This window comes from Nerophis lumbriciformis, linkage group LG24 (assembly GCF_033978685.3).
Source record: "Nerophis lumbriciformis linkage group LG24, RoL_Nlum_v2.1, whole genome shotgun sequence".
NCBI lineage: Eukaryota > Metazoa > Chordata > Actinopteri > Syngnathiformes > Syngnathidae > Nerophis > Nerophis lumbriciformis.
Genome location: NC_084571.2, coordinates 31,773,869 through 31,795,271, shown reverse-complemented (window position 1 = coordinate 31,795,271; position 21,403 = coordinate 31,773,869). Strand labels below are relative to the sequence as shown.

General features: G+C 42.3%; 1 protein-coding gene across 6 annotated transcripts in view; it reads left to right on the top strand.

Annotated features, from left to right (window-relative positions):
* mrtfbb (myocardin related transcription factor Bb) overlaps positions 1-21,403 on the top strand; it is a 221,873-nt gene that overhangs the window by 80,132 nt on the left and 120,338 nt on the right. For 4 of the 6 annotated variants that reach the window (XM_061981982.2, XM_061981980.2, XM_061981979.2 and 1 more), the window contains exon 3: positions 13,707-13,860. The exons of 1 other annotated variant lie outside the window; for it this stretch is intronic. In XM_061981982.2, the coding sequence (XP_061837966.2) occupies positions 13,803-13,860 (58 nt within the window). In that variant the 5' untranslated portion in view covers positions 13,707-13,802. Of the gene's footprint in view, positions 1-12,477; positions 12,524-13,706; positions 13,861-21,403 lie in introns of all 6 variants that reach the window. One more of the 6 variants, XM_061981977.2, reaches the window with a different exon arrangement.

Genomic DNA, 21,403 nt, shown 5'->3' with positions numbered 1-21,403 from the left:
CAGACGACTTAATAGCTGGCCACCATGCTGTCCCAAAATGTCCTCTACAATCTGTGACGTCACGCGCAGGCGTCATCATACCGAGACGTTTTCAGCAGGATATTTCATGCGAAATTTTAAATTGCACTTTAGTAAGCTAACCCGCCCGTATTGGCATGTGTTGCAATGTTAAGATTTCATCATTGATATATAAACCATCAGACTGCGTGGTCGGTAGTAGTGGGTTTCATTAGGTCTTTAACATGACACTGCATACGCTGTGTCATGTGTGGTGTCCCGTTTTCATTTTTTATTAAAAGAAAAATTATACAATTAATACATTTTTCAAACTGAGACTCATTGACTTTGGCTCATTTTCTGTGAAGAACATACCGTTTTGTTCGGACTATAAGTCGCAGTTTTTTTCATAGTTTAGCCGGGGTGCGACTTATACTCAGGAGCGACTTATGTGTGAAATTATTAACACATTATCGTAAAATATCAAATAATATTATTTCGCTCATTCACGTAAGAGACTAGACGTATAAGATTTCATGGGATTTAGCGATTAGGAGTGACAGATTGTTTGGTAAACGTATAGCATGTTCTATATGTTATAGTTATTTGAATGACTCTTACCATAATATGTTACGTTAACATACCAGGCATGTTCTCAGTTGGTTATTTATGCCTCATATAACGTACACTTATTCGGTCTGTTGTTCACTATTCTTTATTTATTTTAAATTGCCTTTCAAATGTCTATTCTTGGTGTTGGGTTTTGTCAAATAAATTTCCCCCAAAAATGCGACTTATACTCCAGTGCGACTTATATATGTTTTTTTCCTTCTTTATTATGCATTTTCGGCCGGTGCGGCTTATACTCCGGAGCGACTTATACTCCAAAAAATATGGTATATCAGAATACATATTTAATGACCACACACCATATACTCCCCCTACAAATATCTATTACATATAAGATATCCGGGTCCACTGGGGCTAATAGAAGTGTGGAAATTGATGTTCTGTACCACACACACACACACACGCACAAACACACACACACACACACACACACACACACACACACACACACACACACACACACACACACACACACACACACACAGCAGGCCTAGACAGGAGGAGGACAGAGTGTAGGTACACAGAACATCAGAGGGTCAAAATGTGCGAGAAAATGAGAGCAGACAGTGTTGACAAACAATGTTGCAACCTTGTGTGGGAACCGCAGGTGCAGAAACACAAAAGAAGAATCCCTGTGGGATGCAGAAACTGGCAGAGAAATTTTCCGTGCAACGTTCATATTGTTGTCACTCAGCCAGCGTTTGTGGCTCTGATGGACCCGTTGCATTTTGTGGCTTTTAATGCCTCACAATCAAACACTTTTATGTTAAAATACTGAACAGATATTTATTGGGATAAGGTAAACATCTGTTCAGGTATTTTAACATAAAAGTGTTTGATTGTGAGGCATTAAAAGCCACAAAATGCAACAGGTCCATCAGACCCACAAACGCTGGCTGAGTAACAACAATATGAACATTCCACAAGGGTTAACAATCGTTATAATTTGCTTAACGTTATTTCTAGACCAGATATTGTTACGGCGGGGTCGCATGTTATTGCGTTTCCCCAAGATGCAGACGGACCTCCTGAGGCAGTGTGCAGGTAGGACAATGATTTATTCTTCATAAATCAATCCAGTATACAACAATGCAGGAAATTAGAAATAAACAGAAAAGCATGCCGATTGCACGGGAAGCTATGGCAAAGCTAACGGAAAAGCTTAGCATAGAAAACAAGAAGCAAGACTGAGTGTGGTGAAAAGCAGGAATAAATAGCTCTCTGATTAGTGCCCCGGAAGAGGTGAGCGTCCCGAACACTAATCAGAGGCAGGTGAACATCATCAGCACCCATGGCAACCAAGAAAACACAAACCCAGGGGTGCTGAAACAGAACTAAGGGAGTCTTTAACTAAACAAAACATGATCCGTTGCCCGGATCATGACAGATATAAATTTTTAGTTTTTATGAAATAATCTAAGTATGCCTGGGCCGACATTCGATAAGTCAGTTAAAATTGCTGTTCGCAACTTCCTCACTTTAACATTTTTCAAATAAAAAAATATAGTAAAAAAATATAACACTATTGGCTAGCTTATGTTACCATTAGTGGTTTAACAAAACTAGGGATGTCCGATAATGGCTTTTTGCCGATATCCGATATTCCGATATTGTCCAACTCTTTAATTACCGATACCGATATCAACCGATATATACAGTCGTGGAATTAACACATTATTATGCCTAATTTGGACAACCAGGTATGGTGAAGATAAGGTACTTTTAAAAACAATTTATAAAATAAAATAAGATAAATACATTAAAAACATTTTCTTGAATAAAAAAAGAAAGTAAAACAATATAAAAACAGTTACATTGAAACTAGTAATTAATGAAAATTAGTCAAATTAACTGTTAAAAGTTAGTACTATTAGTGGACCAGAAGCACGCACAATCATGTGTGCTTACGGACTGTATCCCTTGCAGACTGTATTGATATATATTGATATATAATGTAGGAACCAGAATATTAATAACAGAAAGAAACAACCCTTTTGTGTGAATGAGTGTAAATGGGGGAGGAAGTTTTTTTGGGTTGGTGCACTAATTGTATGTGTATCTTGTGTTTTTTATGTTGGTTTAATTAAAAAAAAAAAAAAAAAAAAAAAAAAAACGATACTGATAATAAAAAAAACGATACCGATGCATTCATTTTAACGCATTTATCGGCCAATAATATCGGCAGGCCGATATTATCAGACAACTCTAAACAAAACACATTTGTTTGACAGTTTTCTACATTTTTCACAATTACAAAGTGTCCATCCATCCATCCATCTTCTTCCGCTTATCCGAGGTCGGGTCGCGGGGGCAGCAGCCTAAGCAGGGAAGCCCAGACTTCCCTCTCCCCAGCCACTTCGTCCAGCTCCTCCCGGGGGATCCCGAGGCGTTCCCAGGCTAGCCGGGAGACATAGTCTTCCCAACGTGTCCTGGGTCTTCCTCGTGGCCTCCTACCGGTCGGACATGCCCTAAACACCTCCTTAGGGAGGCGCTCGGGTGGCATCCTGACCAGATGCCCGAACCACCTCATCTGGCTCCTCTCGATGTGGAGGAGCAGCGGCTTTACTTTGAGCTCCTCCCGGATGGCAGAGCTTCTCATCCTATCTCTAAGGGAGAGCCCCGCCACCCGGCGGAGGAAACTCATTTCGGCCGCTTGTACCCGTGATCTTGTCCTTTCGGTCATAACCCAAAGCTCATGACCATAGGTGAGGATGGGAACGTAGATCGACCGGTAAATTGAGAGCTTTGCCTTCCGGCTCAGCTCCTTCTTCACCACAACGGATCGATACAGCGTCCGCATTACTGAAGACGCCGCACCGATCCGCCTGTCGATCTCACGATCCACTCTTCCCTCACTCGTGAACAAGACTCCGAGGTACTTGAACTCCTCCACTTGGGGCAAGATCTCCTCCCCAACCCGGAGATGGCACTCCACCCTTTTCCGGGCGAGAACCATGGACTCGGACTTGGAGGTGCTGATTCTCATCCCAGTCGCTTCACACTCGGCTGCGAACCGATCCAGTGAGAGCTGAAGATCCTGGCCAGATGAAGCCATCAGGACCAAATCATCTGCAAAAAGCAGAGACCTAATCCTGCAGCCACCAAACCGGATCCCCTCAACGCCTTGACTGCGCCTAGAAATTCTGTCCATAAAAGTTATGAACAGAATCGGTGACAAAGGGCAGCCTTGGCGGAGTCCAACCCTCACCGGAAACGTGTCCGACTTACTGCCGGCAATGCGAACCAAGCTCTGACACTGATCATACAGGGAGCGGACCGCCACAATCAGACAGTCCGAAACCCCATACTCTCTGAGCACTCCCCACAGGACTTCCCGAGGGACACGGTCGAATGCCTTCTCCAAGTCCACAAAGCACATTCAGACTGGTTGGGCAAACTCCCATGCACCCTCAAGGACCCTGCCGAGAGTATAGAGCTGGTCCACAGTTCCACGACCAGGACGAAAACCACACTGTTCCTCCTGAATCCGAGGTTTGACTATCCGGCGTAGCCTCCTCTCCAGTACACCTGAATAGACCTTACCGGGAAGGCTGAGGAGTGTGATCCCACGATAGTTAGAACACACCCTCCGGTTCCCCTTTTTAAAGAGAGGAACCACCACCCCGGTCTGCCAATCCAGAGGTACTGCCCCCGATGTCCACGCGATGCTGCAGAGTCTTGTCAACCAAGACAGCCCTACAGCATCCAGAGCCTTAAGGAACTCCGGGCGGATCTCATCCACCCCCGGGGCCTTGCCACCGAGGAGCTTTTTAACTACCTCAGCAACCTCAGCCCCAGAAATTGGAGAGCCCACCACAGATTCCCCAGGCACTGCTTCCTCATAGGAAGACGTGTTGGTGGGATTGAGGAGGTCTTCGAAGTATTCCCTCCACCGATCCACAACTTCCGCAGTCGAGGTCAGCAGAACACCATCCGCACCATACACGGTGTTGGTAGTGCACTGCTTCCTCTTCCTGAGGCGGCGGATGGTGGTCCAGAATCGCTTCGAAGCCGTCCGGAAGTCGTTTTCCATGGCTTCCCCGAACTCCTCCCATGTCCGAGTTTTTGCCTCCGCGACCGCTGAAGCCGCACACCGCTTGGCCTGTCGGTACCTGTCCGCTGCCTCAGGAGTCCCATGAGTCAAAAGAACCCGATAGGACTCCTTCTTCAGCTTGACGGCATCCCTCACCGCCGGTGTCCACCAACGGGTTCTAGGATTACCGCCACGACAGGCACCAACTACCTTGCGGCCACAGCTCCAATCAGCCGCCTCGACAATAGAGGTGCGGAACATGGTCCACTCGGACTCAATGTCCAGCACCTCCCTCGTGACATGTTCAAAGTTCTTCCGGAGGTGGGAATTGAAACTCTCTCTGACAGGAGACTCTGCCAGACGTTCCCAGCAAACCCTCACAATGCGTTTGGGCCTGCCAGGTCTGTCTGGCATCCTCCCCCACCATCGCAGCCAACTCACCACCAGGTGGTGATCGGTAGAAAGCTCCGCCCCTCTCTTCACCCGAGTGTCCAAAACATGAGGCCGCAAATCCGATGACACAACTACAAAGTCGATCATAGAACTGCGGCCTAGGGTGTCCTGGTGCCAACTGCACATATGGACACCCTTATGCTTGAACATGGTGTTCGTTATGGACAATCCGTAACGGGCACAAAAGTCCAATAACAAAACACCACTTGGGTTCAGATCCGAGTGGCCATTCTTCCCAATCACGCCTCTCCAGGTTTCACTGTCGTTGCCAATATGAGCGTTGAAGTCCCCCAGTAGAACGAGGGAATCACCCGGGGGAGCACTCTCAAGTACTCCCTCGAGTGAATCCAAAAAGGGTGGGTACTCTGAGCTGCTGTTTGGCGCGTAAGCGCAAACAACAGTCAGGACCCGTCCCCCCACCCGAAGGCGGAGGGAAGCTACCCTCTCGTCCACCGGGTTGAACTCCAACATGCAGGCTCTGAGCCGGGGGGCAACAAGAATTGCCACCCCAGCCCGTCGCCTCTCACTGCTGGCAACGCCAGAGTGGAAGAGAGTCCAGCCCCTCTCGAGAGAACTGGTTCCAGAGCCCTTGCTGTGCGTCGAGGTGAGTCCGACTATATCCAACCGGAACTTCTCTACCTCGCACACTAGCTCAGGCTCCTTCCCCCCCAGCGAGGTGACGTTCCACGTCCCAAGAGCTAGCTTCTGTAGCCGAGGATCGGACCGCCAAGTGCCCTGCCTTCGGCTACCGCCCAGCTCACATTGCACCCGACCTCTATGGCCCCTGCTATGGGTGGTGAGCCCATTGGAGGGGGGACCCACGTTGCCTCTTCGGGCTGTGCCCGGCCGGGCCCAATGGGGACAGGCCCGGCCACCAGGCGCTCGCCATCGTGCCCCAACTCCGGGCCTGGCTCCGGAGGGGGGCCCCGGTGACCCGCATCCGGGCGAGGGAAATCTGAGTCTCGGTTCTTGCATTTCCATAGAAGTCTTCGAGTTTTATTACAAAGTGTATGTAATAAAAAATTTTAGCGGTCTGAATAAAATGATTGGTGTTTACGGCGGTCACTCACCCAGTACCGTCAACGTAAGGAGGGTGTGCTCACATACAAAAGCAGGCTAAAAGAAGCAACAAACAATTTGCAGTCATGTTGTTATGATCAGTGTTGGGTTATTTACTGAAAACCAGTAACTAGTTACAGTTACTAGTTACTTTATTTCAAAAGTAACTCAGTTACTAACTCAGTTACTTACACCAAAAAGTAATGCGTTACTGTGAAAAATAACTATTTAGTTACTTCTTTTTCCCCCCCTTTTTTTAAGGCTCCCATTAATGCCCTTTTAGCCTTCATTTCAGTACTGTTATTGCACTGGAGAATAATACAATGTGTTGATCAGCTTGACATGCATTTGCATCACTGAACTCAGAAAGCAATGTGGTCTACATACAACACACAAAGACAAAGATATGTTTCAAAGGGCCAATTTATTTCAGGCCAGAACAAATTGACAAAACTATTTTAAATAGCTGCAACATAATGGCACTTTAACTTTAACTTTAAGTAGATAGGATCTATGATCCAAGACACAACTTACATTTAACTAAAATGTTATTTTCTTTGTGCTCGACAAAAGAAAAGTATTGAGAATGTCTCAATGTTAAAAAACTCGACTTCTGGCTTCGCCATGATGTCTTGTTAGTTGTTATGAGAGTAGCGTATGTGTGTGTGTGTGTGTGTGTGTGTGTGTGTGTGTGTGTGTGTGTGTGTGTGTGTGTGTGTGTGTGTGGCCCATTAAGATATGACAGCATGTGAAGTGAGTGACATCAGTGAGTGAGTGGGCGAGAGAGGTGAGGGAGCAGCGACAGTGAGTGAGTGCAGGTGCTCTAGCTTGGTGGATGGCTGCGTCCAATAAAGTCACAAAGTTGCAACAAACCGCCGGTCTCGTCATTCACCCTCAGCTGTAAAGACCCACTGCCGGGTAAAGTGAAGGTTGTTAGCCCCGAAGACGTACATATAGGCCCTGGAGGAACGTCTCCCATGCGCTCCTCAACTGCGGTATGGGAGTCCCCCCCGCCCCCACCCACACAAAGCACGCCTTTTCTTTTCCACCGCAGCGCTGCAATAAAACACACTCAGATCTTCTGTTTCTAGCCGATACTACATGAAAAATAACGCAGTAACGCATCATGTAGTAACGGTAACTGAGTTACTGAATATAAAAAATAACTTTGTAACGCGTTAGTCCCAACACTGGTTATGATAGAATGTACATTCAATGACAGCTAGAATAAATGTTAGAATAATTATGTATAAGTTATCACACAACTCTTATGCTTAAAGGCCGTTAGTGCTGAAGTTGTACTTTTCTATCTGATGGGTATCGGAGAAGTTCTTGTCACAATGAAGTTTACCACTTTAGTGTCATGACTGGAGTATCAAGTACCAAGTCATCTTGCCTGTTAAAGTTGTGCGTCGAGTGTAGAATACTGACGGTACCCAACAGCCCATTCAGGACCCCCAACAGAGCCCCTGCTTATTTGGAGCCTCCGCCTTTCACAAGTCTCTCCGGTGTCTTGTCAGGCTCATTACGGCAAGGCAAGAGTTCACTTCCCTGCTTAACGATGTGAGCTTCACGGGTGATAACGAGCCTCCTGACTGCCGCTTGTCTGCATCCAACAGGCGCTGCTTGTTGCCTTTCACTGCATGGACACACCAGGATTTTTACTTCCATGCTCGCATGACTGAGGTTATAAGGAAGAATATTTTTTTATTTTTCATTTAGGTTTAGCTTTTCAGTGGTTTTTCAGCTTTTAGGTGTTGTTCGAAATGAACCCCCGTTCAATCATTGAAAACATTTAATGCTGACACTGCAAAATGTTTAACAATAACACTTCATTGTGCTGCAATATACAGTACAGGCCAAAAGTTTGGACACACCTCATTTCAATGCGTTTTTTTTTTTCATGACTATTTTACATTGTAGATTGTCACTGAAGGCATCAAAACTATGAGACCTGTGAAGTGAAATCCCTTTCAGGTGACTACCTCTTGAAGCTCATCGAGAGAATGCCAAGAGTGTGCAAAGCAGTAATCAGAGCAAAGAGTGGCTATTTTGAAGAAGCTAGAATATAAAACATGTTTTCAGTTATTTCACCTTTTTTTTTTGTTAAGTACATAACTCCACATGTGTTCATTCATAGTTGTGATGCCTTCAGTGACAATCTACAAAGTAAATAGTCGTGAAAATAAAGAAAACACATTGAATGAAGAGAAGGTGTGTCCAAACTTTTGGCCTGTACTGTATATATAACATTGAATATTGTAATAATAAATAATAATAAATAGAGTTGTTCGATAATGGCTTTTTTGCCGATATTCCAATATTGTCCAACTCTTAATTACCGATTCCGATATCAACTGATACCTACCTACCAGTCGTGGAATTAACACATTATTATGCCTAATTTTGTTGTGATGCCCCGCTGGATGCATTAAACAATGTAACAAGGTTTTTCAAAATAAATCAACTCCAGTTATGGAAAAAAAGGCCAACATGGCACTGCCATATTTATTATTGAAGTCACAAAGTGCATTATTTTTTTTAACATGCCTCAAAACAGCAGCTTAGAATTTGGGACATGCTCTCCCTGAGAGAGCATGAGGAGGTTGGGGTTGGGGGGGCGGGGGGTGTATATTGTAGCATCCCGGAAGAGTTAGTGCTGCAAGGGGTTCTGGGTATTTGTTCTGTTGTGTTTATGTTGTGTTACGGTGCGGATGTTCTCCCGAAATGTGTTTGTCATTCTTGTTTGGTGTGGGTTCACAGTGTGGCGCATATTTGTAACAGTGTTAAAGTTGTTTATACGGCCACCCTCAGTGTGACCTGTATGGCTGTTAACCAAGTATGCATGGCATTCACTTGTGTGTGTGAAAAGCCGTAGATATTATGTGACTGGGCCAGCACGCAAAGGCTTTTAAGGTTTATTGGCGCTCTGTACTTCTCCCTATGTCCGTGTACACAGCTGCGTTTTAAAAAGTCATACATTTTAATTTTTTGAAACCGATACCGATAATTTTGAAACCGATACCGATAATTTCCGATATTACGTTTTAATGCATTTATCGGACATCTTTAATAATAATAATGGATTAGATTTATATAGCGCTTTTTCTACGCTCTAAATAATTATGTGTTTACCCCCGCCAGCAGGTTATGCAATCATTGCCGTTGGTTTGTCATTCAGTAAGATAAATAAACACTAAAATAACAAAAAAAAAGTTTGGGAGGATTTTCATGAAATGTTAAGGAAATGTCCGAAATGGGATAAAGATCAACTGATTAGATTGTGGATCTGATCTGGATCATTTGTACCGTATTTTTCGGACTATAAGTTGCAGTTTTTTTCATAGTTTGGCCGGGCTCCAGTGCGATTTATATATGTTTTTTTCCTTCTTTATTATGCATTTTCGGCAGGTGCGACTTATACTCCGGTGCGACTTATACTCCGAAAAATACGTTTCCGTTTCTGTGCGTATGTCAATGCAAGCGTCCCCGCCTTCACCCGAAGAGACAAAGATAGTGGAGGACTGACAAGAGGCTCCACTCCGTTTCTTTCATTCCACTATAGATAACACAAAATGTTGTGCCAACACTTTAATGAAACTTTCAGAAATAAGTCATTACATCTTAGTTTTGATCCAGGACCTTTTACTATTGGGAAGTAAAGCCTGGTGGAGGTTCGGCTCTCAGAGTGCATTTCTAGTTCTATTATGCAAATGAAAATTAAAATGAGCTTTTTCTATTTAATTTAATGTAATTATGAAAGAGAATAGAGTCAACGATATAATTTTGAGTATGTATGTATTGGCAAAAAAAAACTTAATTATAGTTTTCGATTATAAAAATAACAGTATACCTAAAGTTTTGTCTTAATTTTAATGTATTTGTTTATTCTGATTCTAAATCAATTCAAACTTTTCTAAATTTTATTTTTTTTAAATTATTTTTTAAATACATTTTTGGATTAAAAACATTATTGAAATAATTATTGATACTTTTTCTTTTTATTCATTTTTTGGTTTTCTTTTTTCCAGTATTGTATTTATATGTCTTCTCAATTGCTTTGTACAGTTCTAAGTATTTTAAAGATGGGATTGGGTTTGAGTTGGGGTTGCTTACTTTCTTTTAAAGTTAAAGTTAAAGTTGAAGTACCAATGATTGTCACACACACACACTAGGTGTGGTGAAATTTGTCCTCTGCATTTGACCCATCCCCGTGTTCACCCCCTGGGAGGTGAGGGGAGCAGTGGGCTGCAGCGGTGCCGCGCCCAGGAATCATTTTTGGTGATTTAACCCCCAATTCCAACCCTTGATGCTGAGTGCCAAGCAGGGAGGTAATGGGTCCCATTTTTATAGTCTTTGGTATGACTCGGCCGGTGTTTGAACTCACAACCTACCGATCTCAGGGCGGACACTCTAACCACTAGGCCACTGAGTATTCACTGAGCAATGGGAGGGATACGCTAGCAGCCAATCATGTAACAATATCAATTCTATTTTCCGGAGTATAAGTCGCTCTGGAGTATAAGTCGCACCTGCCGAAAATGCATAATAAAGAAGAAAAAAAACGTATATAAGTCGCACTGGAGTATAAGTCGCATTTTTTGGGGGTAATTTATTTGATAAAAGCCAACACCAAGAATAGACATTTGAAAGGCAATTTAAAATAAATCAAGAATAGTGAACAACAGGCTGAATAAGTGTACGTTATATGAGGCATAAATAACCAACTGAGAAGGTGCCTGGTATGTTAACGTAACATATTATGGTAAGAGTCATTCAAATAACTATAACATATAGAACATGCTATACGTTTACCAAACAATCTGTCACTCCTAATCGCTAAATCCCATGAAATCTTATACGTCTAGTCTCTTACGTGAATGAGATAAATAATATTATTTGATATTTTACGGTAATGTGTTAATAATTTCACACACAAGTCGCTCCTGAGTATAAGTCGCACCTTTGGCCAAAGTATGAAAAAAACTGCGACTTATAGTCCGAAAAATACGGTATATGTAAACATTTTTTTCTGGATCAAATCGACACCCCAAGAATCAGAATCAAATCGAACTGTGAGGTAGCCAAAGATTACTGCCTGTATTTTTTTTACATTTTACAGTATTTTCATTTTCATCACATACTTCAGTACTTTAGAGCAGTGGTTCTCAAATGGGGGTACGCCAGTGACGTGCGGTGAGTTTCATGACTGGTGAGGCACTGACTTCATCACAGTCAGATTTACAAACATATGAACCCTAAAGAGTATCTTATTCACCATTTGATTGGCAGCAGTTAACGGGTTATGTTTAAAAGCTCATACCAGCAGTCTTCCCTGCTTGGCACTCAGCATCAAGGGTTGGAATTGGGGGTTAAATCACCAAAAATGATTCCCGGGCGCGGCGCCGCTGGTGCCCACTGCTCCCCTCACCTCCCAGGGGGTGATCAAGGGATGGGTCAAATGCAGAGCACAAATTTCCCCACACCTCGTGTGTGTGTGACAATCATTGGTACTTTAACTTAACTTTAACTTTACACATACAAACTGTAGCACACAAAAAATCACATTTAATTAAAAAAAACGTTATCGTGGTCTTACCTTTACTTATAAGTGCGGGAACAGTGGTGTTCGTGTTGGAGGAATTGTGAATGAATGAAATATGAAATCCGTGCTGCAGTCTGCAGGTGTACCTAATGTTGTGTCCCTGCAGTCGTTCACGGCTCCTCCGGCGCGAGCATTGTTGTTTTTGCACTTTTTGGCTTCTTAAGTGACTTTTTTTGGGTGGATTCGGTCTTGCACGTGGAGGGTTTGGGTGTGGGCTTTGGTTGGTGTGGCGCTCCCGTCCGGGGGTGCATTAACCGGCACCAGGAGGCGGGATTACGCGGGCCTCAGCCAGTGCGTCTTCGCAGCAGTTTTATGATCGCTCAGCACAAGAAATACGTTACACATATACAGTTGTTGACAAAATACACTGTACATTATATACCTCAGCTAACTAAACTATGGAAATGTATTATATAGTTCATATAGCAATACGGTCTCACTGCACAGCCGGCCAGCAGTTAGCCGAGTCAGCAATCCATGTTGAGGCACTGAGTGACGTGCCTCAACTGGCTGCTGATCACCGCACCGTCTCTTCTCAGTATTTGAACGGCAAATGTGAAAATTCAGCGATTTTGAATAAAAATAATCTAAAACTGATGAAGTTAAATGGAAAATAACTTTATAGTATAATCACTGGATACATATAACAATTTAATTAATTTTTTTTCTTTTTACATTTTTTTTCTTTCCATGATGGCAGGTGAGGCCCCGCGTACCCCTGGGGGTACTTGAAGGTATGCCAAGGGGTACGTGAGATTTTTTCAAAATATTCTAAAAATAACAATTCAAAAATCCTTTATAAATAAAAACCTATCTTTTTTTCCAAATAGTTCAAGAAAGACCACTACAAATGAGCAATATTTTGCACTGTTATACAATGTAATAAATCAGAAACTGATGACATAGTGCTGTATTTTACTTCTTTATCTCTTTTTTTCAACCAAAAATGCTTTGCTCTGATTAGGGCAGGGGTCGGCAACCCAAAATGTTGAAAGAGCCATATTGGACCAAAAATACAAAAACAAATCTGTCTGGAGCCGCAAAAAAATTAAAAGCCATATTACATACAGATAGTGTGTCATGAGATATAAATTGAATTAAGAGGACTTAAAGGAAACTAAATGAGCTCAAATATACCTACAAACGAGGCATTATGATGCAATATGTACATATAGCTAGCCTAAATAGCATGTTAGCATCGATTAGCTTGCAGTCATGCAGTGACCAAATATGTCTGATTAGCACTCCACACAAGTCAATAACATCAACAAAACTCACCTTTGTGCATTCATGCACAACGTTAAAAGTTTGGTGGACAAAATGAGACAGAAAAAGAAGTGGCATAAAACACGTCCTAGAAAGTCGGAGAAAGTTATACATGTAAACAAACTAGGGTGAGTTCAAGGACTGCCAAAATTAGTAGGACAAAAGGGCGCTCGCCAAATACTCGAATCAGTGAAGCATGTTTAATATAAACAGTGGGATTTCTAACAATTAGGGAGTTTTGTGTCATGTTTGTCCTCCTACAGAAACCATATTAAAACAAAAAATATATATTTTTCCCCTCATCTTTTTCCATTTTTCATACATCTTTGAAAAAGCTCCAGGGAGCCACTAGGGCGGCGCTAAAGAGCCGCATGCGGCTCTAGAGCCGCGGGTTGCCGACCCTGGATTAGGGGGTACTTGAATTTAAAAAAAATTCACAGGGGGTACATCACTGAAAAAAGGTTGAGAACCACTGCTTTAGAGTAATAAAGTTAAGCAATCATTTTAAATGTGAAAGCCTTTGCAAAACATACACGTTCAAATTTACAGACGCATTTTGAAAACCTTCTATTGTAGATTCCCTTCCTGTGAGTGCTTTGTGTGCATATTATAACATGGATTCCAGTGAGGATTTGACCTTTTCTGTGTTTCTTCCATTTCCAGGTTGGATAAACTGTGGATGTCGTTTTGCACAATGAGTGAGGACAGCCTACATATGTCACAGCACACACACTGCACCAGCACTGTGCTGCCATCCCAATGTCATTTGACTCCGCTCTAGCCGTCATGCTCCAGGGTTTGTCCTGGCGTCTCCCAGGTGAGTCCCCCGTGCTAAATGTCTGTCACAGCTTTGTGGCGGTTGTCTGTGTGACTTTGTGCTGGAGATACACTTCTGCAAGAGTACTTGGAGACAGTAGCCCTCTGCCAAGACTTTAACATTTATTCACATGCAATAGGGCTGGACGATTATCACAATTATTTTGATTGATATCAAAATCACGATTATTTACACGATTATTCATTAATTTGAAAACATGAGTATTTACTGTACCATCAAAACTTAACTTTAATATTATCCAGTTCAAATATTGTATTTCTTAATTTTCATTTGTTTTTTTCAATTCTTTTAATTTTGACAGTACCACATAAGATATGTTTTAATTGCCGAAGCGGGTTTATTGAATGTTAAATGCACCAAAATTATAGTGTTTCTGTATAGTATCTCCAGCCGTGTCCATGTGGTGACATAAATTACAGTATTTTGAGAGGTGAAGTCGGGCTAAGTAGGACATCATTAAAGGCCTAGGCCCGCCACTGGTATTATCCTTTATTATGTTAGTGCAGTTACACCGGATGTGGCGCACAGCGCTCTTATTGTGAAGGAGGGAAGTGTGCTGCTGTTCTGAGCCTGAGTGGTAAGGAGATGACTTGAGGCTAGAGATGTCCAATAATATCGGACTGCCGATATTATCGGCCGATAAATGCTTTAAAATGTAATATCGGAAATTATTGGTATCGGTTTCAAAATGATCGGTATCGGTTTCGAAAAGTAAAATGTATGACTTTTTAAAACGCCGCTGTGTACACGGACGTAGGTAGAAGTACAGAGCGCCAATAAACCTTAAAGGCGCTGCCTTTGCGTGGCGGCCCAATCACGTAATATCTACGGCTTTTCACACACACAAGTGAATGCAAGGCATACTTGGTCAACATCCATACAGGTCACACTGAGGGTGGGCGTATAAACAACTTTAACACTGTTACAAATATGCGCCACACTGTGAACCCACACCAAACAAGAATGACAAACACATTTCGGGAGAACATCCGCACCGTAATACAACATAAACACAACAGAACAAATACCCAGAACCCCTTGCAGCATTAACTCTTCCGGGACGCTACAACCCCGCCCATCTCAACCTCCTCATGCTCTCCCAGGGAGCGCATGTCCCAAATTCCAAGCTGCTGTTTTGAGGCATGTTAAAAAAAATAATGCACTTTGTGACTTCAATAATAAATATGGCAGTGCCATTTTTTTCCGTAACTTGAGTTGATTTATTTTGGAAAACCTTGTTACATTGTTTAATGCATCCAGCGGGGCATCACAACAAAATTAGGCATAATAATGTGTTAATTCCACCACTGTATATATCGGTATCGGTTGATATCGGAATCGGTAATTAAGAGTTGGACAATATTGGAATATCGGATATCGGCAAAAAAGCCATTATCAGACATCTCTATTTACAACAACACAAGCAGATGAGTTGTGTTGTGGGTCCATGGATTGTTCTTGCCGACTTTAGTTTCGAAGACGAATCAGCAAGCGAATCAGTCTAGTCGCCATCAATTCCATGCCCTTAGAATACAATGACCTTGATGAATATTCACAGATAGCCTTCCATAAAAAAAGTAGTTCTCCCAAATTTTGAACTGCACTCGCCGCTAGTTAAATACGCCTGTATTGTAACAAACAACATGGCTTGGCAGATATCACAATGCTTAGCTTTGATTGAGTCACAGAGGTGATAATGAAACTAAATAGGAGGTTTTGTTAATTGACAAGAGGCGCTTGGTTACTATTGCTTTTCTTTTTTGCGTGCTCGCTGGAGCTGCACTCCATGTAGTCTGCAGCCGTGATGGACGGTCGCTTGCACAGCTCGACTCGAAAATGCCAGAGCAATTAGCGAGGTGGTACGCTGTCATTTGGTTAAAAACCTTCGCTGGAGCGACGCAGATGTCATGGCATCAAGCGGCAAAGCGTGACACTGGTTCTAAAGGGGTCATATTATGCCAAACCCATTTTTCTTGCCTGTTGCCACCTGTTTTTGTGTATGTGGGCTCCCTATATGTGCAGAAAATGGGAATTCCAACCATCCAAACAAGCCTTTTTAGTTTAGTTTAGTTTAGTTTATTAAGGATACCCATTAGTCTACACCGCAGTGGAGACTCTTTTTCCTTGGGTCCAGGCAAAAAACATCACACAATCACAAAACAAAAGATTACAATGCAGTACAACATGATCAAATAATAAAATGTTGTAATACAAAAATAGCAACACTAAAAAAAACAATAACTTTGAGTTTACATAATAATGTTCATACCAAAGATACAAAGTGCAATATGTAAAAAAATATATGTATATATATATATATATATATATATATATATATATATATATATATATGTATATATATATATATTTTTTTTTTTTTTGCAAAAATAAAACAAAGAACCAATGGCCTAAAATATACACATTAGTGTACCAAAGACAAACAATAAGTGACGAAAAAGTACCATCCATCCATTTTCTACTGCTTGTCCAATAATCAATAAAATAGTCAATAATCAATAAAACCATCCATCCATCCATCCATCCATCCATCTTCTTCCGCTTATCCGAGGTCGGGTCGCGGGGGCAGCAGCTCAAGCAGGGAAGCCCAGACTTTCCTCTCCCCAGCCACTTCGTCCAGCTCTTCCTGTGGGACCCCGAGGCGTTCCCAGGCCAGCCGGGAGACATAGTCTTCCCAACGTGTCCTGGGTCTTCCCCGCGGCCTCCTACCGGTCGGACGTGCCCTAAACACCTCCCTAAGGAGGCGTTCGGGGGGCATCCTGACCAGATGCCCGAACCACCTCATCTGGCTCCTCTCGATGTGGAGGAGCAGCAGCTTTACTATTAGTTCCCCCCGGATGGCAGAGCTTCTCACCCTATCTCTAAGGGAGAGCCCCGCCACCCGGCGGAGGAAACTCATTTCGGCCGCTTGTACCCGTGATCTTGTCCTTTCGGTCATAACCCAAAGCTCATGACCATAGGTGAGGATGGGAACGTAGATCGACCGGTAAATTGAGAGCTTTGCCTTCCGGCTCAGCTCCTTCTTCACCACAACGGTTCGATACAGCGTCCGCATTACTGAAGACGCCGCACCGATCCGCCTGTCGATCTTATGATCCACTCTTCCCTCACTCGTGAACAAGACTCCAAGGTACTTGAACTCCTCCACTTGGGGCAAGATCTTCTCCCCAACCCGGAGATGGCACTCCACCCTTTTCCGGGCGATCAATAAAACCAGTCATGACATTAGGTACAATCTAGAATGATCTTTTTCCGCAATACTTCTCCTCTTAGTCTATTCTTAAAACCCACTATTTTGTTTTGGAAATATTAAGTTTTGTCTTATTTTCTGTAACCCATTTAGAAATCTGCATGACCTCCTCTTTTAGATTTGCCCCGACCTGAGATGTGCACCAACCTGTGATGTTAGCCGACATATACTGTATTTTCCGGACCATGTGGGCGGTCTTATTTACGTGGCTCACATTCGGCAGCGTCTTCTCCCCGTCATCTTTGTTGTAGCGGTGTAGCGTGCAAGGACGGGAGGGGAAGAAGTGTCAAAAGATGGAGCTAACTGTTTTAATGACATTCAGACTTTACTTCAATCAATAACGGAGCAGCAACCCCTCATCCGGAAACAACAACAATGCCGAAAATGTGTCCTCTCTATTAACTAAAGTTCCTTGGGTGAATTATGTAAACTCACTGCACCGGTATGTTTTAGCTCTTTCATGGCGAGTTTACTGACTTATTTAAGTAAGAACTTTACACTACTTTATATTAGAAATGGCAAAAGCAGAGGATGAATGTCCCAGAGCAAGAATATAGAGAAAAAGAAGAAGCTTATCGACTACGGTGTCGGCACAGACTACAAAGGCAGACAAGCGCATATTTTCAAGACTTATGCAGATCTCAAATACACATCAGCAGGTACCGGAAGGTAAGAAAAGTTGCTTTTGCATAATATTGCGAAACAAAACGCCTGATAATGTCTTACCTTATACACACGCCATAATAATACTCCTATGTTTAATGCGCCGACAATCCATCAACTGGTGTGGCTTCATAGCTTACCAAACTCGTATTAAAGTCTATATTTAGTCTATTTTATACCTGTATGGTCCTTTCCATCCTTACACTTTCCATCATTTGTAACTGAGCTACTGTGTGGAACAATTTCCCTTTTGGATCATTAAAGTTTGTCTAAGTCTAACTACTTTTTTATTCTTATTATTATTATTATTTTTTTTTTTTTTTTTTGCTTGTAGTTTAGACTAGATTAGACTAGACTTCTTTTTTTATTGTCATTCAAATTTGAACTTTACAGTACAGATAAGAACAAAATTTCGTTGCATTAGCTCATGGTAGTGCAGGATAAAAAAGCAATAAGGTGCATATATAAATAAATAGATTACTGTACAGATAAATACATTGCACTTTTTCATATGCATCCACGTTTATGGATGTATGTTATATTGTCTTTTTATTCCAGCGAGTTAATCCATTTCCACTTCACTCCACAGTCATATTTATAGCTTTATGGACTGAAAGGTGTTGACAAGCGTATTTTTTATTTTTTTTTTTTTTTAAAGGGGAACATTATCACAATTTCAGAATTGTTAAAACCATTAAAAATCAGTTCCCAGTGGCTTATTATATTTTTCGAAGTTTTTTTCAAAATTTTACCCATCACGCAATATCCCTAAAAAAAGCTTCAAAGTGCCTGATTTTAACCATCGTTATATACACCCGTCCATTTTCCTCTCACGTCACATAGTGAAGCCAACACAAACAAACATGGCGGAAAGAACAGCAAGCTATAGCGACATTAGCTCGGATTCAGACTCGGATTTCAGCGGCTTAAGCGATTCAACAGATTACGCATGTATTGAAACGGATGGTTGTAGTGTGGAGGCAGGTAGCGAAAACGAAATTGAAGAAGAAACTGAAGCTATTGAGCCATATCGGTTTGAACCGTATGCAAGCGAAACCGACGAAAACGACACGACAGCCAGCGACACGGGAGAAAGCGAGGACGAATTCAGCGATCGCCTTCTAACCAACGATTGGTATGTGTTTGTTTGGCATTAAAGGAAACTAACAACTATGAACTAGGTTTACAGCATATGAAATACATTTGGCAACAACATGCACTTTGAGAGTGCAGACAGCCCAATTTTCATCAATTAATATATTCTGTAGACATACCCTCATGTCAGCAGGCCAGGGAAGCTAGGGTCGATATTCTTCTCTTGATCATCTTCGGGACGGTGTGAGCCAAGACATCCAGGGGGTTTAGCTCGCTCGTCTGCGGGAACAAACTGCTGCCATTGCTTGCCGTGCTACCGAGGGCCTTTGTCCCTGAATTGCTCACACACTCCGGCAGATTCAATGGGGGTCTGGCGGCAGATTTCTTTGACTTTATCGTTGGAAATGCATCTGCTTTGAGTGTCGCAGGATATCCACACATTCTTGCCATCTCTGTCGTAGCATAGCTTTCGTCGGTAAAGTGTGCAGAACAAACGTCCAATTTCTTGCCACTTTCGCATCTTTGGGCCACTGGTGCAACTTGAATCCGTCCCTGTTGGTGTTGTTACACCCTCCGACAACACACCGACGAGGCATGATGTCTCCAAGGTACGGAAAACAGTCGAAAAAACGGAAAATAACAGAGCTGATTTGACTCGGTGTTTGAGAAAATAGCGGATTGCTTCCCGATGCGACGTCACGTTGTGACGTCATCGCTCCGAGAGCGAATATTAGAAAGGTGTTTAATTCGCCAAAATTCACCCATTTAGAGTTCGGAAATCGGTTAAAAAAATATATGGTCTTTTTTCTGCAACATCAAGGTATATATTGACGCTTACATAGGTCTGGTGATAATGTTCCCCTTTAAGAGAAAGCTAATAAAGTAACCTTTGATATGCTTTCATCTTCTATGTTCTGAAGTTTCTTTTCCGCTTTCCTCTTGCTGTGGGTCAGACTTTGGCTTGTTCATGTACGGACGGCTGCTAGAATCCTCTGCTGTTGCCATTTCCAATAAAAAATAGCATAAAGACCTAAATTATATTTGTCGGTACGGATGTGTAGCGCTAAAACTACAACATGGCTGACAGGGGTAAGGCGATGTCTCAACCAGCTAGAGGGGGTGAAGGAGGTCTTTTGCATTTAATACAACCCGCCTTTCAAAAGGTTTTGTTTGAAGATGGGCCTGTGAAGCAAAATGTATGCACAATTTTGACAAAAGCACCACCATTACATGTTATGTAGACCACAATGAAGTGATTTATATGTAGATTAAAAAATCTGAATATTACCCCTTTTAAAAGGAGATGAGAGCCTCAGGAACTTGAAAATGTGTTACTCATGTCCAGTGTGTGTGCATGGTTGGCCCTCTTGGATATATCATTACCGTATTTTCTGGACCATAGGGCGCACCGGTTTATAAGGCGCACTGCCGATGAGCAGGTCTATTCAGGTCTTTTTTCATACAAAAGGCGCATTAAAGGTGTCATATAATGATTTTTTTTCTCAATTTAAAACATTTCCTTGTGGTCTACATCAGTGGTCCCGGTGGGTGGGGACCACTGATGTAGACCACAAGGAAATGTAAAAAAAAACAAAAAACATTTTATATTTTATTTTTTATTAAATCAACATAAAAAACACAATATATACATTATATATCAATTTAGATCAATACAGTCTGCAGGGATACAGTCCGTAAGCACACATGATTGTATTTCTTTCAAAAAAATAAAAATAAAATAAAATACCATACCCCCCCCACCCCCTCCCCAGTCCGTGGGACAAATTTTCAAGCGTTGACCGGTCCGCAGCTACAAAAAGGTTGGGGACCACTGGTCTACATAACATGTACCGTATTTTTCGGAGTATAAGTCGCACTGGAGTATAAGTCACATTTTTTGGGGGAAATGTATTTGATAAAAGCCAACACCAAGAATAGACATTTGAAAGGCAATTTAAAATAAATAAAGAATAGTGAACAACAGGCTGAATAAGTGTACGTTATATGAGGCATAAATAACCAACTGAGAACGTGCCTGGTATGTTAACGTAACATATTATGGTAAGAGTCATTCAAATAACTATAACATATAGAACATGCTATACGTTTACCAAACAATCTGTCACTCCTAATCGCTAAATCCCATGAAATCTTATACGTCTAGTCCAGGGGTCGGCAACTCGCGGCTCCGGAGCCGCATGCGGCTCTTTGATCACTCTGATTCGGCTCAGCAGCTTACTTGCTGAAACCCCAATTTTCCCGTGAGACTTCCGGATTTCAGTGCCTTTCGCAGTTAACTCCCGGGATTAGTATTCACCGATTTACACCCATACGGCTATAATACGGGCGTGCCATGATGGTACAACATTTGGCGCCCGCTACAATATGTATTAACAGCGTGCCAGCCCAATACTTGTTATACAATATACATCTTCTGCTTGCACACGTACGTGACAGCAATGCATACTTGGTCAACAGCCACACAGGTTACACTGA